The 15651-nt window shown below is 49.4% G+C and overlaps 1 protein-coding gene across 1 annotated transcript; it reads left to right on the forward strand.

The window, feature by feature from the left end:
* The first annotated feature begins 2256 nt into the window (after nucleotides 1-2256).
* Nucleotides 2257-14461, forward strand: ZBTB45 (zinc finger and BTB domain containing 45). The gene is made up of 3 exons (XM_063137360.1): nucleotides 2257-2310; nucleotides 7038-8660; nucleotides 12987-14461. Exons 2-3 carry the CDS (start codon nucleotides 7133-7135, stop codon nucleotides 13553-13555), a joined length of 2097 nt encoding a protein of 698 aa, XP_062993430.1. The 5' UTR covers nucleotides 2257-2310; nucleotides 7038-7132; the 3' UTR covers nucleotides 13556-14461.
* The last annotated feature ends 1190 nt before the right edge of the window (nucleotides 14462-15651 follow it).

Consider the following 15651-nt stretch of genomic DNA (forward strand, 5'->3'; position numbering starts at 1 on the left):
TATACCCTGACCCTTCCAAAATGCCCAGTCTGGGGACTTAAGTGATAAATAATGCAGCGATGCGCCTTCATGTCTCTCCTGGTTCCTAAACACAAAGCAGATGTGTTTGAGCAAAAAGCAACATGTGACCATGGCAGATAAGGAGCTAAGAGATCAGGACAGCCTTGAGCAGCTGGTCAAAGAGGTTCTCTTTGTCACCAAATTGTAAAACAAGGAGGGGAGGGGGAAAAGGGATCAGAGTATTTCTGGGTGCTTAGGCACTTTTCCACAAGGGGTTTTAATGGGGTATTTTCAGATTTCCCTGTCAGCGGGAGCCAGACGACATCGTGAGAGGAACCTGCGAAAATCGGTGAGTGCCCAGTAATGAGCATGCAATAAACCACTCCTCTGATGGAGCTCTCAGTAAGTCTAACTTATTTTTAAAGACGGAAGTTGCCGCTATCTCCTGTTGTGTGCGGGAGAAGCAGCGCCACCAGGTTGTTTGCTTCCTCTTTAAAAAGAAGAGGAAGTAATGAGGGACAAACGTGATTTTCCTCTGTATAATGACCCTCAATGGCTTTTGACTGTTGGTGCTGGGAGGTCTCCTGTCTCAAACTTCTGAGTGCCCTGGGGATCATTGACAGCTGCCCCATTGAAAACAATGGGGAAATCCGGGCTTTGACTGTGGCTGTGGTTAGGTATCCTCTAGGGTGACCCTATGAAAAGGAGGACAGGGCTCCTGTATCTTTAACAGTTGCATAGAAAAGGGAATTTCAGCAGGAGTCATTTGTATATATAGAGAACCTGGTGAAATTCCTTCTTCATCACAACAGTTAAAGCTGCAGAAGCTATACTAGACTGACCAGATTTAAAAGAGGGAAGGGCACCTGCAGCTTTAACTGCTGTGATGAAGAAGAAATTTCACCAGGTTCTCCGTATATACATCTGACACCTGCTGAAATTCCCTTTTCTGTGCAACTGTTAAAGATACAGGAGCCCTGTCCTCCTTTTCATAGGGTCACCCTAGTAACCTCCTTCTTCCTGGCAAAAAGAATTCCTGATCTTTCTAATTCCCTTCTTCTTTTGTGTGGGGAAATGTGAACCAAAGAATTACATCTCAGGATAATTGCGTTATACCTCTACAATTTTCCTATCTCTGAGGTTGCCTCCGCTCTATCTCTACGGGTCATTTGATGCTTGTCTCCTCGCTACTGTATTTGCATATTTGTTGCGCGCCCTCAGGATTTAGAAGCCGGTCTAGGAACTTGATCCTTTAACTCTATGAACCAACCGCTTTGGCGGTACTATTCACTAGCAAGTTTTTGTGTCACGTCTATGGTTCGTCATCTTCCTAGTAGGATCCCCTGCTATTATTGCTCATAGACTTGTAAATATAGACTAATATACAGAAACACTTTCCGGGTTCAATAGTACTCCCCCCGCCACGCGATAGAAGTGGAATTTTCCCATAAAGACCAATGGAGAAAAACAGGATTTTGTTTCAACTATGGTTGGACGCTAGTGTTCCGTCCCGCCGATGTGCTTGTAAGTCAATGGAGCGCAAAGCACGTGCAATGGAGCAGAGAGAGAGAGCCCTGCCCTTTTTCCTACCTGGTCACTTGAACTGTTATGACGAAGAGGGAATTTCACCAGGTGCTGCATGCATCCAAATGACACCTTGCAGGAGCCCTGTTCTCCTTTCCATATGGTCACCCTCACACACACACAAATACAAACCGCATTACATGAATACAACATGATAATTAAGCGTAATCAAAGTAAATCAACATACAAAATTTAAAACAATTTAAATAGCTAAAAAAAGGGGGGCGATTTGTAATAAATAATAATTGGTAAGCTGTCCTGAGAATTGAAGCCTACACTACTACCTTTAAAGCACTTTGAAAACGTTTTGAAACCTGTATATGCAGTGTGTCCTGGGCCCCAACAGTTGCCAAAACTGTTATAAAGCGCTTTAAAGTAGTAGTGTAGATCCATTGCAGGGCGACATGAGTATAAAAATGCGGAGTGGGAGGAGTGAGTGAGTGAGTGAGTGTCGGGTGGTGAATTAGGTGAGGCAGGAGAGGGAGATAGACGCGCCTTGAGTTCCTTTTCCTGCCCTGCAGGCGCGCTGTGCTCTTCCTCTACTTTCTGCAGTGTAACCAAAGAGCGCGTGTGACTCTTCTTCTTTCTGCATCTATGGGCAAGCAGCCCTTCCTTGCCTTTGTGCGGTGCGGAAGTGACAGGAGGGCGGAGACGTGTGCGGAAGGAGGGCGGAGGAGGAGGATGAGCCGCTGCTGCTGTGGGTAGTCCCGACCGGAGACCCAGGAGGTAGGTGCACGGAGTCCCGCCCCTCCTCCCCAGCCCGGGCGTAAGCCACGCCCATTCGTTCCTTGACACGCCCCATTCGCGCCCCAGTCCCCGTGTCTGTTCGGTTCGCAGGTGGAGGGCCGGGTCAATGCATGCTCGGACGCCTGAGGTCTTTTTGAATAGCGGCGGCTGGGCTGGAAATATATGCGTGTTTGCAACTGCGGTGGATGGGGAGGCAGGCTTCAGCCCCAAATGAGAGTGCCTCTGAGCATGTGCAGAGTGCATTTCACTGCCAAGTAACGCTCCTCTTCCCCCACCCCACCCCCTCTATGTATCTGGAGGCAGGGCTTCTTGATCCGAAGATGGGGCTTCTAACCAAGACCAGCCACTCATAGACTAGTAGAGTTGGAAGGGGGCTACAAGGCCATCAAGTCCAACCCCCTGCTCATTGCACTCCTTTTTCTTTTTTTCTTTTGGCAATTAATGACGGGTGACTGAGATGTGTGAGTGTCAGCACTGCAGGGTTCAGTGCTCTTGGGATCAGAGGTGTTTTGTTGCAGTGAAAAGAGATTCCTGGTAAAATAGGGTGGTAGGGCCCACCTGCAGCTTGAAGACATAGGAACCTTCTGTGCACAAAGACGTCGGGACCTTTGAATTGGGCTCCAATCCCTGAGTCCGTTCCCCAACCTTCTTTCTATCACTGGTGCCTCTTGATGTAGCGGAATGCACTGTACTGGGTTGAGTATCTCTGCCTTTCTATGCTAGGATCAAGTGGTGTATACCCCTCCATGGCTTTCCAAAATGGAGAGCAGCCTTCCCCAACCTGATGCCCTCCAGATGTGTTGGATTACAGTTCCCAGTGGTGAGAATGTTGTGCTGCGGCTGGGGAAATCCACTTAGCCAGGAAGCTCACTGGGTGGCTTTGGCCCAGTCACACCCAGCCTAGCTCACAGGGTTGTAGTTGTAAGAGTAAAATGGAGAGGAGGGGGATTATGTACGCCAACTTGGGTGCCTTAAAGAGGATAAAAGGCGGGATATAAATGTTAATAATTATTATAATTATAATAATAAATATCTGACAGGCACCAGGTTGGGGAAGGCTTATACAGATATACTAGCTGATATTTAGTGGTGTAACATACGCCGTTAAATATCATTGCATTTTATTTCTTTATTCAGTCATATTTCTTTGTAAACACAATTTACAACCTCGTTGTTCTCAGGTACAACACTTAATGAGCTCAACAATCAAACTCTTGAGAGAGCAACATATGGAGAGCGACACGGATGGGAGAGGGCGACTCGCCCCGCCCACCCGGGCGCTGGCTCTCTCGCTGAGGCGAAGGCTGGAGAGCCAATCCCGGCTCAAGTGCGAAGAGGGCGGGAAAAGAGCACGAGGGCACGCGATGGAGTGAGGTGGTGGTGGTTGGTTGGTTGGTTGGTTTGGCTTGCCTGCCTCAGCTCGGTCGCTGATTGGCCGCTGGGTCTTAGAGTCCCAACCGTCATCCCTCCCTCCCACTCCCCACCTGTGTTTGAGTTGCTGAGCTGTAACAGTGGGGCGGGGCCATGGTTGCTTAGCAACGCTGGAATCTTCATGGAAACATACCTGCATACCCAAGCCTTTTATATACATAGATAGTTGTTATTGTTGTGATCTCCGAAAAATAATAGATTTTTTCCACCGTCTATCACGCATTTGAAATCTTTGGAGTGCACTTTGGTTGGTTCCCATATAATGCGGTACGGGGGGCAGGTTTGCACAAGCCTCGGAATCAGACATACCTCCGGACAACCTCTTCTAATTTATGCTCAATATCTTTGTCTTTTGGTGACGTTACACAGTCTTGTTGCCTGCTTTTTTAAAATCAGCAATCAGTCCTTAGTATGTTACCACTTAATTAGTTGGTCTACCTGCCTATTTGATGGTTCCCCCCTTGATCCCATGTTTCATCAATGTTATATTGATGATGACTTCTTGTACTGTCTTTTTTTCTTAGATTTTATTGTGTTATTGTTGGGTGGAGGGTGGGTTTCATTGTACGACGCTTAAGGAATTTATTCAATACAGCTTTCCCTAATCTAGTGCCTTGCAAATGTCGTGGACTTCAACTCCCATCAGCCCCAGCCGCCAATGCTGACAATTGTAGTCCAAAGCCTCTGGAGAAAACTGATTTAATAGGCATCTCTTAAACACAAATGATTCATTCATAAATAGGGGTGCATATTCTTGAGTCCTATGGCAGGGCAGGCTATTTGTTTAAATGAGTTTATTGTTACCATTTGCATCCTCTAAGCCAGGGATGGATGGGCAGAAGGTAGATTTCCCAGACGTTTTGCAATTTAGTCCCCAGAAGCTCCTGCCAGCATGGCCAGTGGTCAGGAATTCTGGGAGTTGAAGTCCAAAATGTCTGGGGATCTACTTTCTGCCCACCCTTGCATCGAAACAGCAGTGTCTCTTCGAAGAAGAAAGATGAATAAGGTTTTTGAGATGGCAGGTTATGGCCAGATTGAAGCCTGTTAGTTTTCTCCGTTTCTTTCCGAATAGATGGGCAAGAGTTCTTCAAGAGAAGACCAGCGCAGGAACATAGGAAGCAGCCTTATCCCGGGTCAGACATATTTGTCCATCTAACTCAGTGTTGTCTATACCCTGGCTGGCAGCTGCACTTCAGGGTCTGTGATTTATTTAACTGGAGATGCCTGAGATTGAAGCTGGGTCCTTCTACATGCAAGGCGTGTACTCCAGTTCTGAGCTGCAGTCCCTCGCTAATGGGAGGGTGGTCCTCAGTGTAGGTGCCCCTTTCCAGTACTTTGGGCGGGGTAGGGGAGTCCAAACTGGCCACAGCTGTAACCCTGCCCGCTGTTAGTAGTAGAGCAGCCGGTAGGGTGACCATATGAAAAGGAGGACAGGGCTCCTGTATCTTTAACAGTTGCATAGAAAAGGATATTTCAGCAGGTGTCATTTGTATATATGGAGAACCTGGAGAAATTCCCTCTTCATCACAACAGTTAAAGGTGCAGGAGCTATACTAGAGTGACCAGATTTAAAAGAGGGCAGGGCACCTGCAGCTTTAACTATTGTGATGAAGAGGGAATTTCAGCAGGTTCCCCATATATACAAATGACACCTGCTGAAATTCCCTTTTCAATACAACTGTTAAAGATACAGGAGCCCTGTCCTCCTTTTCATATGGTCACCCTAGTATAGTGACTCTAGTATAGCTCCTGCACCTTTAACTGTTGTGATGAAAAGGGAATTTCCTTTTCTATGCAACTGTTAAAGATACAGGAGCCCTGTCCTCCTTTTCATATGGTCACCCTAGCAGCCGGTCTCTTGTGGAACACAGTTGTGTTGCTCAATACTGAAACAGTGAAGTAACTGGCTTGAAAAACGTGTGCAAAAACTGTCCCTATACTGAGAACTTTCATTAGTGCGGGAGTCTCCAACGTAGAGCCTGTGCCCCAGACACCTCTCTCTGTGCTCACTAGGATCCGTGCCTCTCCTGAATTTTATTTTCTTTCTTTTTTTTCTTTTTTTTAACATTGTTATTTAACTTGGAGGCAAAGTGCAACCTTCCCAGTGCCATCTTTATTTGGGTTTCAAAAGGTGGTTTTGTGTTTTGGAGCTCAGACCCTCACTTCTGCTTTGTATTAGGTTCTTTGGCAACTGCAGTGTAGTGGCTAGAGTGTTGGACTGGGAGTCAGGAGATCTGGGTTCTAGTCCCCGCTTGGCTATGGAAGCTCACTGGGTGACTTTGGGTCATTCACAGACTCTCAGCCCAACTTACCTCATAGGGTGGTTGTTGTGAGGATAAAATGGAGAAGAGGAGGAGGATTATGTGTGCCTCCTTAAGGAGTAAAAAAAAAAAGGCAAAATATCAATGTAATAATAATAATTATTTATTTATTTGTTTATTTATTACATTTTTATACCGCCCAATAGCCGAAGCTCTCAGGGCGGTTCACAAAAGTTAAAACCGTAATAAAACAACCAACATGTTAAAAGCACAATTACAAAATACAGTATAAAAAGCACAACCAGGATAAAACCACGCAACAAAATTGATATAAGATTAAAATGCAGAGTTAGAACAGTAAATTTTAAATTTAAGTTAAAATTAAGTGTTAAAATACTGAGAGAATAAAAAGGTCTTCAGCTGGCGATGAAAGCAGTACAGTGTAGGCGCCAGGCGGACCTCTCTGGGGAGCTCATTCCACAACCGGGGTGCCACAGCAGAGAGAGCCCTCCTTCTAGTAGCCACCTGCCTCACTTCCTTTGGCAGGGGCTCACAGAGAAGGGCCCCTGTAGATGATCTTAAGATCTGAGCAGGTACATATGGGAGGAGGCGTTCCTTCAAATAACCTGGCCCCAAACCGTTTAGGGCTTTAAATGTCAATACCAGCACTTTGAATCGGGCCCAGACCTGGACTGGCAGCCAATGAAGTTGTAAAAGGACTGGCGTAATGTGATCTCGCCGGCCATAATATTATTTATTATTAATAATAATAAATAAAGTTACCTTTATTTTGTTTTCAAGACTTGGCCTCTGGGAAATGAGGGTTTTCTGACCGGCCATGTTAGCCATTTTATGAATGGGCGACCCCCAGCCATTTTGGGACACACTCTAAAAATTCCAAATGTGCCCACTGACCCAAGAAGGTTGGGGAACCCTGCACTAACGGAACAAAGTAATGTAAGTCAGCCTGTGTGGTTGTGTTGCTCACTTCACCCCCTCTATGTTGCGTTTCAGGATTTGAGCTGAAGGGAGAGCCTCGCTTGACGTCTTCACCTGAATCGCCTGCTCTCCTTTGGAAAGGTCTCAGGCCCAAAACAACTGGAGGCGCCATGGCCGAAGCTGTCCACTACATCCACCTCCAGAACTTTAGCAAGTCCCTCCTGGAGACCCTGAACGGGCAACGCCTGGGCGGACATTTCTGCGATGTGACGGTGCACATCCAGGAGGCCACGCTGCGAGCCCACCGGTGTGTGCTGGCTGCCGGCAGCCCCTTCTTCCACGACAAGCTGTTGCTGGGGTACTCTGAAATCGAGGTGCCCCCGGTGGTACCGAGCCAGGTGGTGCGGCAGCTTGTGGAATTCATGTACAGCGGCTCTCTGGTGGTGGCCCAGTCTGAAGCTCTGCAAATCCTCACGGCCGCCTCCATCCTGCAGATCAAGACCGTCATCGATGAGTGCACCCAGATCATCTCCCAGAGCCGCAGCCCCAAGCCCCCCACGGCCCCCCCGCCGGTGCCCCTCTCCCTCCCCCTCCCCAGGGTTCTGCCCGCCAAGCCCCAAGAGCAGCCTCCCAAAGAGGTCATGGGGGGCGTGGCGCGGCCCGGCGACCTCGAGGCCGCCCACCTTGACCCACCCAAGCTGCTCTGCGCCTCGGAGGTGCGGTACAAGCTGCGCGACCTGCTCTCCTCCCAGCACAGGGAGGCGAGGGGGGGCCCCCCCTGCGAGGGGGGCGTCAGTGACGGGGAGGCGGGGGGCTCTTACCTGCACCCCGCCGAGGCGACGCCCAGCTGCCACAGCCGCAAGCAGCGCCAGCCAGTGAGGCTTCAGCTGTCCGAGGCCATGCCTGTCATCATCAAGGATGAGGAGGAGGGGGGTGGCGCGGAAGGCAGGGAAGGGGGGGCAGCAGACCGCGAGGCCAAACTGAGCTGCTTTGCGGAGTGTGGCGGGAGTGGGAGCTTCCCCGCCGGCTTCAATGACGAGGCCGAGGCAAAGGATTCTGGGAACGCCGGCGGGGCCAGCAGGAAAGAGAGCCTCCACCTGGATTATGCCGCCTCCGAGGGACAGGATTTCTTTGGGAACCAGGATGTCTTTTCGGAGTCCTTCATCCCATCCTGGCAGGGGGAGGAAAGCAGCGAAGAGGCTGCCGCTGGACGGGACAGGGAGAAGTTCCACTCGGACTGCAGCTTGGAGGCTTCTAACCTAAGGAGCTTGGCTGGAGAATTCAAGCCGGACTTGGGCGGCCCCTCCTCGGCGTTTCCGCCACGCAGTACTAGTGGCGGCGGCAGTGGCTTGGCCTTTGTCTCCTCGCTGGGCATCCAACGGGAGCTCAAGGCTGAGGTCAGTGGCACCAACACAGCCACCAGCACCACCAGCATCTTCCAGTTCCACCTGCCCCAGCCTGGCGGGGTGGCCCAGAGCTTTTATAGCATACAGCAGCAACAGCAGCAGGAGGCTGGTGCCAGCAACATGGTGCAGCTCAGCCCGAGCGCCATGGTCACAGGCCCCCTGCACAGCGGGGAACAGCAGAGTCAACAGCCGGGTCCGTCACGCTGCTCCGAACCCTCTTACCAGTGCAGCCACTGCCAGAAGACCTTCAGCTCCCGCAAAAACTACACCAAGCATATGTTCATCCATTCCGGTAATGGGTGCTCTGAGGTCAAAATTCCTGGGAAGGGGGGTTGTTGGCAGGGCAGTGGGTGGGTGGGTGGGGAAGAGCAAAGCCAAGCCCTTGAAAAATGACTGTTTATTTCATTTATTGACTAAAACATTTTTATCCCGCCCTATATCACTCGGATCTCAGGGCGGCCTATAGATAAAACTATGTTGCTGTTTATTCGTTCAGTCGTTTCCAACTCTTCGTGACTTCATGGACCAGCCCACGCCAGAGCTTTCTGTCGGCTGTCGCCACCCCTAGCTCCCCCAAGGTCAAGTCTGTCACCTCCAGAATATCATCCATCCATCTTGCCCTTGGTCGGCCCCTCTTCCTTTTGCCTCCCACTTTCCCTAGCATCAGCCTCTTCTCCAGGGTATCCTGTCTTCTCATTATGTGGCCAAAGTACTTCAGTTTTGCCTTTAATACCATTCCCTCCAGTGAGCAGTCTGGCTTTATTTCCTGGAGTATGGACTGGTTTGATCTTCTTGCAGTCCAAGGCACTCTCAGAATTTTCCTCCAACACCACAGTTCAAAAGCATCTATCTTCCTTCGCTCAGCTTTCCTTATGGTCCAGCTCTCGCAGCCATAGGTTACAACGGGGAATACTATTGCTTTAACTATGCGGACCTTTGTTGTCAGTGTGGTGTCTCTGCAATAATATAAAACAATAAATATACACAGCTAAAAACAAATTAAACCATTCATCAAGCTAAAACCAGTAAAGAATTTAAAGGTATTAAAACCAATTACAACAGTTAAAACAACGTGCAAGCTTGGTGAATTTAACCCTCAATGGCTTTGTTAAAAAGCCATGCCTTTACTTGGTGCCGGAATAACGTCAGCGTTGGCGCCAGTCGGGCCTCCAAGGGGAGGGCATTCCGTAGTCAGGGAGCCACAACAGAGATAGCCCTCTCCCATGTCCCACCGTAGCATATGCCTTGCGTTGGTAAGACATGGAGGAAGGATCCTCCAAAAAGCTCAAGTCACGGGCAGGCATATATAGGGAGAAGCGCTCCCTCAAGTATCAAGTTCCCAAGCAGCCCAACACCTTGAATTCTGACTGGAAGCGTATAGGCAGCCAGTGCAATTCTTTTAAGACTGGTGTTATATGGTCTTTGTGGGATGTCTAGCTGCTGGATTTTGAACTAGCAACAACGTCCGCGTCATCTTCAAGGGCAGCCCCACGTAGAATGCATTGCAGTAGTCTAATCTGGAAGTTACCTGTGCATGCACTACTGTGACTAGGTTATCCCTGTCCAGGAAAGGCCATAGCTGGTGGATCAGCCGAAATTGACCCCAAGTACTCCAGGGCACGGAATCCACGTGGGCTTCCAGTGCTAAAGATGGATCTAGGAATACTCCCAAGCTACGCACCCGCTCCTTCAGAGGGAGTGCAACCCCTTCTAGAACAGGTCGCTTACCCAATTCCCAGACTCAGGAACCATCAATCCACAGAACTTCCATCTTATCAGGATTTAGCTTCAGTTTATTGACCCTCATCCAGCCCGTTACAGCCTCCGGGCTGATCGCACAGTTGTGGTGTGAGGGCACCAGGTTGGTGAAGGCTGGTCTGGGTGTCCTTCAGGCTGTATGATTCAGCCACATGGTTCCTTTGTCACACACGGCAGATGCACAGAGACCTCAAATGGTGCAGATGGTCATTGGTTCTATATTCTACTAACATTTCTACCCCACTTTCCTCCTTCAACAAAAATGCTTGACAGAGGTAGCAAAATATAGACAATAGCAATTATCCCCACTAATTAAAAAAACAAAATAAGCTGGCTAATTTATTTGAAGGGCTTCATTTTGGAAAAGTGGATATGTAAGCTAAAAAAATCAGCCATTTCCTACCGAAATATCCTACAATATCCAAAAATCACGTAAGCCAACTATGAAGTTATGTATTCAAATGGCATACATTCGCTTGCAGGAGGAAGCAGATTATGAAGGCATGTTTAGTGGATGCTTTGTCACTGCTGAGTTGCCTAAAGGTGAGGTAACCCTTAATTCAGGTGTCCCAGCCTGGTGCTCTCCAAATGTGTTGGACTGCAACTCCCATTAGCTTCGTCATGGAATGAATGAAGCTTTATTGAATAAGTCTTCCGACCACTTCAAAAATCAAAACTCACATCATCATTAAAAACAGACAGGCGTGAATTAAAATTTACGATTTAAAATTATAAAACAACGTACAATTCTTATATAATGTATTATTTATGACTAACGGTTAATAAAACCCCTTCGTCATTGGCTCTATGTTCTGCTAAAATTTCTACCCCACATTCCCCCTCCAACAGAGATACCCAACGCATTAGCAAAATACAGGAAACACCCAAAGCAGACAATAGTAATTATCGCTATTAATTAAAATAACAAAAGTAATTAACAGCACAACAGGATGAAAACGGGGTGGGGGGTGGGGATAGTAGAACCCAGCTTCACAAATAATAACTGAAATAGCAACAGAGAGAACAGCTTGGTGAAAAAGAAAAGTCGTCAGGAACCAGCAAAATACAAGTAAGGAGGAAGATCATGTAGCTTTCCCCAACCCTGTGCCCTCCAGATGTTTTCAACTACAACTCCCAGTATCCCTGACCATTGGCCATGTTGGCTTGGACTGATGGGAGCTGAAGTCCAAAACTCTCAAGGAGGCTAAGCTAGGGAAGGTTGATCTAAGCTCTTGGGGCAGGGCGTTTGGCATACAGCACGGGTGTGGAACCAAATCTGGCCGACCTGGGCTCCCAATCCGCCCCTTCAGAGGTTCCCACCCCCGTTGCTCTGACCACCAATTCTTTGGTGATTTCCTAGCTTTAGTGCAGTTCCCCCCCCCCCAATTCTGAATGGCTGAAATGCCTCTCCTAAGACTTAGATACTGGCAGCAAGCGCTTTAATCTAAAATACTTAGGTGTTTTGGGCCCACCCCTTTTGATATTTGGGCCCCGCCCACCACAGGAATGTGGGCCCTGAGAGCTTCTCCAAAATTGAATTCAGCCCCCAGGCTGAAAAAGGTTTGACGCCCCTGATGTGCAGGGTGCTGCCACAGAAAAGGCCCTATGCAATTTGATGATGTAATTATTGTTAGAATTATTTGTTGGTATCCATTTTTATAGATTGCTGTTATGGTCGCCCTTCAGTATCAAAAGAAGGGATGCCCCTATAATCCCAGGATGGAGAAACTCAGGCCAAACCTAGCCCATCTGGAGTCCCAATCTGGGGGGCCCAGGTTTCCCTAGATCAGCGGTTCTCAACCTGTGGGTCGCGACCCCTTTGGGGGTCGAACGACCCTTTCACAGGGGTCGCCTAAGACCATCGGAAAACACATATTTCCGATGGTCTTAGGAACCGAGACAATTCATAACAGTAGCAAAATTACAGTTATGAAGTAGCAACGGAAATAATTTTATGGTTGGGGGTCACCACAACATGAGGAACTGTATTAAAGGGTCGCGGCATTAGGAAGGTTGAGAACCACTGCCCTAGATGGACATGCCCCCTTTTCTCCAGCCACCAATAATTTGGTGGGTTCCTGTTGGGTTTTGTCCCCTTTCTAAAATGTTGGGAAAAACATTTGTATCCCGCCCTGTATCACAAGGATCTCAGGGCGGCGAACAGATAAAATGCCACTCCTAAAGCTTAATTACTGGCAGCAAAGAGCTTTAAGGTTAAACATTTTAGTCGTTTTTGGCCCTGCCTCTTTTGGCCCCGCCCACTCCTGGAATGCGGCCCCAGAGAGCTTCTCTGAACATGAATTTGGCCCAAGGGCAGAAAGAGGTTCTCCACCCCTGCTTTAATCAAAGGCTGGGTTTAGGGATGCACAGATTCTGTAAAATCTACTCTGTCTGCATTTTGAGGATCGCCAGATGTCTTTTATTCTGTCATCTGCCCATTGATGGAATCGGATTGTTTTTTCGTGTGTCCGAATTTGCACAAATGCAACTTTGCATAAATTCACAGGTAGAAAAAAATGTGCAATTTTGCCCAAAATATGCAGTCCCCCAAATGCGCATTTTCACGCTTTAGGCTATAGGGGAAATACGTATTTTCGGCCTAGTTTTTTTTTTATTCTTGGGTATTTTTATATGAGGAAATTTGCACCAAATTCTCAAAAGTTAGAAAAATGGTCTGCCGGTCCACGGGATCCGCCCAGTAGGAGCGGAATCCAAAGGTCAGATTCATAAAAATCCAAACTCCATGTAATTCTCCCTCCGATTTCTCCGCCATCCCTAGCTCTGGGGCAGCTTCCCACCCCACCGTCCAGAATCTCGCCCTCTCTGTTGACCTGCTGTGTCTTTCTCCCCCTCTCGACAGGCGAGAAGCCCCACCAGTGCAGCATCTGCTGGCGCTCCTTCTCCTTGCGGGACTACCTGCTCAAGCACATGGTGACCCACACGGGGGTCCGGGCCTTCCAGTGCTCCATCTGCTGCAAGCGCTTTACCCAAAAGAGCTCCCTCAACGTCCACATGCGCACCCACCGCCCCGAGCGCTTCCAGTGCTGCATCTGCAACAAGTACTTCTCCCACCGCACCTTGCTGGAGCGCCACATGACCACCCACACCGCCTGGAAAGGCGGGCAGCCCGACCCCCCGGGGCCTGTCGCCGTCGCTGCCGCCTCCGCTGCCGACTGGAAAGAGAAACCAAACATCGCCACCACCGCTGCCTCCGCTGCCGAGGGGACCATCGCTGCCGCAGCCACCGGCACGTGGAAACCAGGGGAGCCGTCTGCTGAGAGCGCCATGGCTAGCTGGAAAGCGGGGGATCCGGCCCCGGGAGAAGGCAGCCTGGTGGCCTGGAAGGGGGAGGCGGCGGGGGAGGGGCCAGTTGCCGCCTGGAAAGGGGATCCGGCTTCGGAGGCGTCCATGCAGCCTCATACGGCCTAGGGCGTTGATGGACTGATTTTGACCGCTTTTTGGATTCGCCTTGTCCAGATGCTCGCGGCGCGGCATCAGGGCTTGCTTTGGGTCCTCTGGTCTCTGGAAAAGCATTGCGCAAACTGGAACGCTCTCCACACGGGAGCAGTCCTCTCGGGCCACCCTGTGGACACGAGGCAGGTGGTAGATTGGAAAGTGGAGAACGGTGGTGTTGTGGCGTCCCCGGCCCGTGGGGTTCGCCGGCGGAGGACGGGGACGTAGCTGCGGTCATGACGCTGTTGCCGAAGCTGTTTGTAGCTGACCTGTAGCTCAGTGATGGAGCGCGTGCTTTGCATGCAAAAGGATATCCGTCTGATCTCAGGGGGCGGCTGGGGCAGGTCTGGGAACGGCCTGTGCCTGAAACCTTGGAGCGTTTGCTGCTCAGAGTAGACATTGGTGGGATCCAACAGGGCCGCTCCGTGGCTCGTGGCAGCTCTTCTGTAAAGCAGGGGGAAACGGCTCCATTCTGTGCCGCTATTTTTGTCACTTCGTTATTTTTAAATGGGCAGGCTTGGAGGTGTCATGTCGGTAAGCTTGCAACTGCCTCACCCATCCTGGCACCCTCCAGATGTGTTGGGCCACAATTCCCATCATCCTCAGACAGCAGACGGAATGCGCACGAAATGGAGGCAATTTTCTACTTGCCACCAGAATAGAAACTCGAAGTAAAAGTGAGAGCCGCTCTTATTCTACTATCCTACCTCGGATAGAAGTGGGAGAAGAAGGATAGCATCCCATAAAATAATAGTATCCCTTAATCAAGTAACTGCTTTTTGCAAGTCTTCTTTGTATCCACAGCATGATTTTGTCTATCTGTCTGTCTCTCTCTCTGTAGATATATCTATCTACCTTTAGGAGGGGTGAAGCATAGTAATAGAGCACCAGGTTTGCATGCAGAAGGTCTCAAGTTTGATCTCCTGATGGCCACCAATTTGGATGGCTTTAAAAAGGTGTTGGATAAATTCCTGGAGGAGGAGGCCATCAATGACTTCCAGCTCTGACGGTTATGTGCTACCTCCAGTATCCGAGGCAATAAGCCTGTGTTGCTGGGGAACATGGGTGGGAGGGTGCTGTTGCACCGTGTCCTGCTTTGTTGGTCCCTGGTCAACTGCTGGTTGGACACTGTGTGAACAGGGTGCTGGACTAGATGGACCCTTGGTCTGATCCAGCAGGGGTCTTCTTATGTTAACTCCTGGTCGGGCTAGGAAAGAATCCCGCCGGAAACCCTGGAGAGCTGCCAGTCAGTGTTGTCAATACTGGACTAGATGGACCAAGGGGCCGACTCAGTCTAAGGCAATTTCTGATGTTCTTGTGGGAGGTGTCGTCTGACACATCAGGCTTAGGGCACAATCCTATGCGTCCTCAGACTGATAAAAGACCTACAACTCCCAGCATTCCCCAGCCTGGCTGGGGAATGCTGGGAGTTGTAGGACTTTCCCCTCACCTAAATATACATAGGATTGTACTCTTATGGTGTTCCTAGCTTGCATTTCCACAATGGTTGGATTCCAGGGATTTTCTTTCTTTTTAGATCGATCAAGTTATCAGAGACTTTCCCTTCTGTTTTACCCTTCTCTGGAAGAAACGGTTAATTTTACGTATGTATAAGTCACAGAGCAGCTGGACATTAGATGAGAATTTTGGAGAGGGACCAAAGCTCAGTGGTTGAGCACGTGGTATGCTTGCAGGTGATCCTCTGGCATCTCCAGTTAAAAGGATTTCAGGAAGCAAGCGATGGAAATGACGCCCTCACTGCCTGGAGAGCCACTGCCGGTCAGAGTCAACAACCCCGGGCTATATGGACAAAGAGCCTGGCCTCTTATAAGGCAGCTGTCTCTGCGTTTAATTCCATGGGATCAAACCGTCATTCAAGAACCAAAAGATCTGTGTAGCTTCCGGCCAGAATCCCAGTCCTGTGGTGTGGCTGGAAAAAAATTCCCGTCCGTTTCCTGTACTGTCCCAAGTGAGCAGTGGCCTCACTTCTGCCAGTTGCGGGGCCGCCTGCTTGCTGCGTTTTTGGGGGGTCATTGTTGTTCATCCCAAGGCAGTCTTGACTCAGTGGGTAC

The sequence above is a fragment of the Elgaria multicarinata genome, chromosome 11 (assembly GCF_023053635.1).
Source record: "Elgaria multicarinata webbii isolate HBS135686 ecotype San Diego chromosome 11, rElgMul1.1.pri, whole genome shotgun sequence".
Taxonomy (NCBI): domain Eukaryota; kingdom Metazoa; phylum Chordata; class Lepidosauria; order Squamata; family Anguidae; genus Elgaria; species Elgaria multicarinata.

What these genes read in the sequence shown, in the direction of transcription:
- ZBTB45 (XM_063137360.1), top strand. Translation starts at nt 7,133, where the DNA reads ATGGCCGAAGCTGTCCACTACATCCACCTCCAGAACTTTAGCAAGTCC. An exon ending in GCATATGTTCATCCATTCCG is followed by an intron (nt 8,661 to 12,986) that starts GTAATGGGTGCT and finishes CCCTCTCGACAG; the next exon opens with GCGAGAAGCCCCACCAGTGC.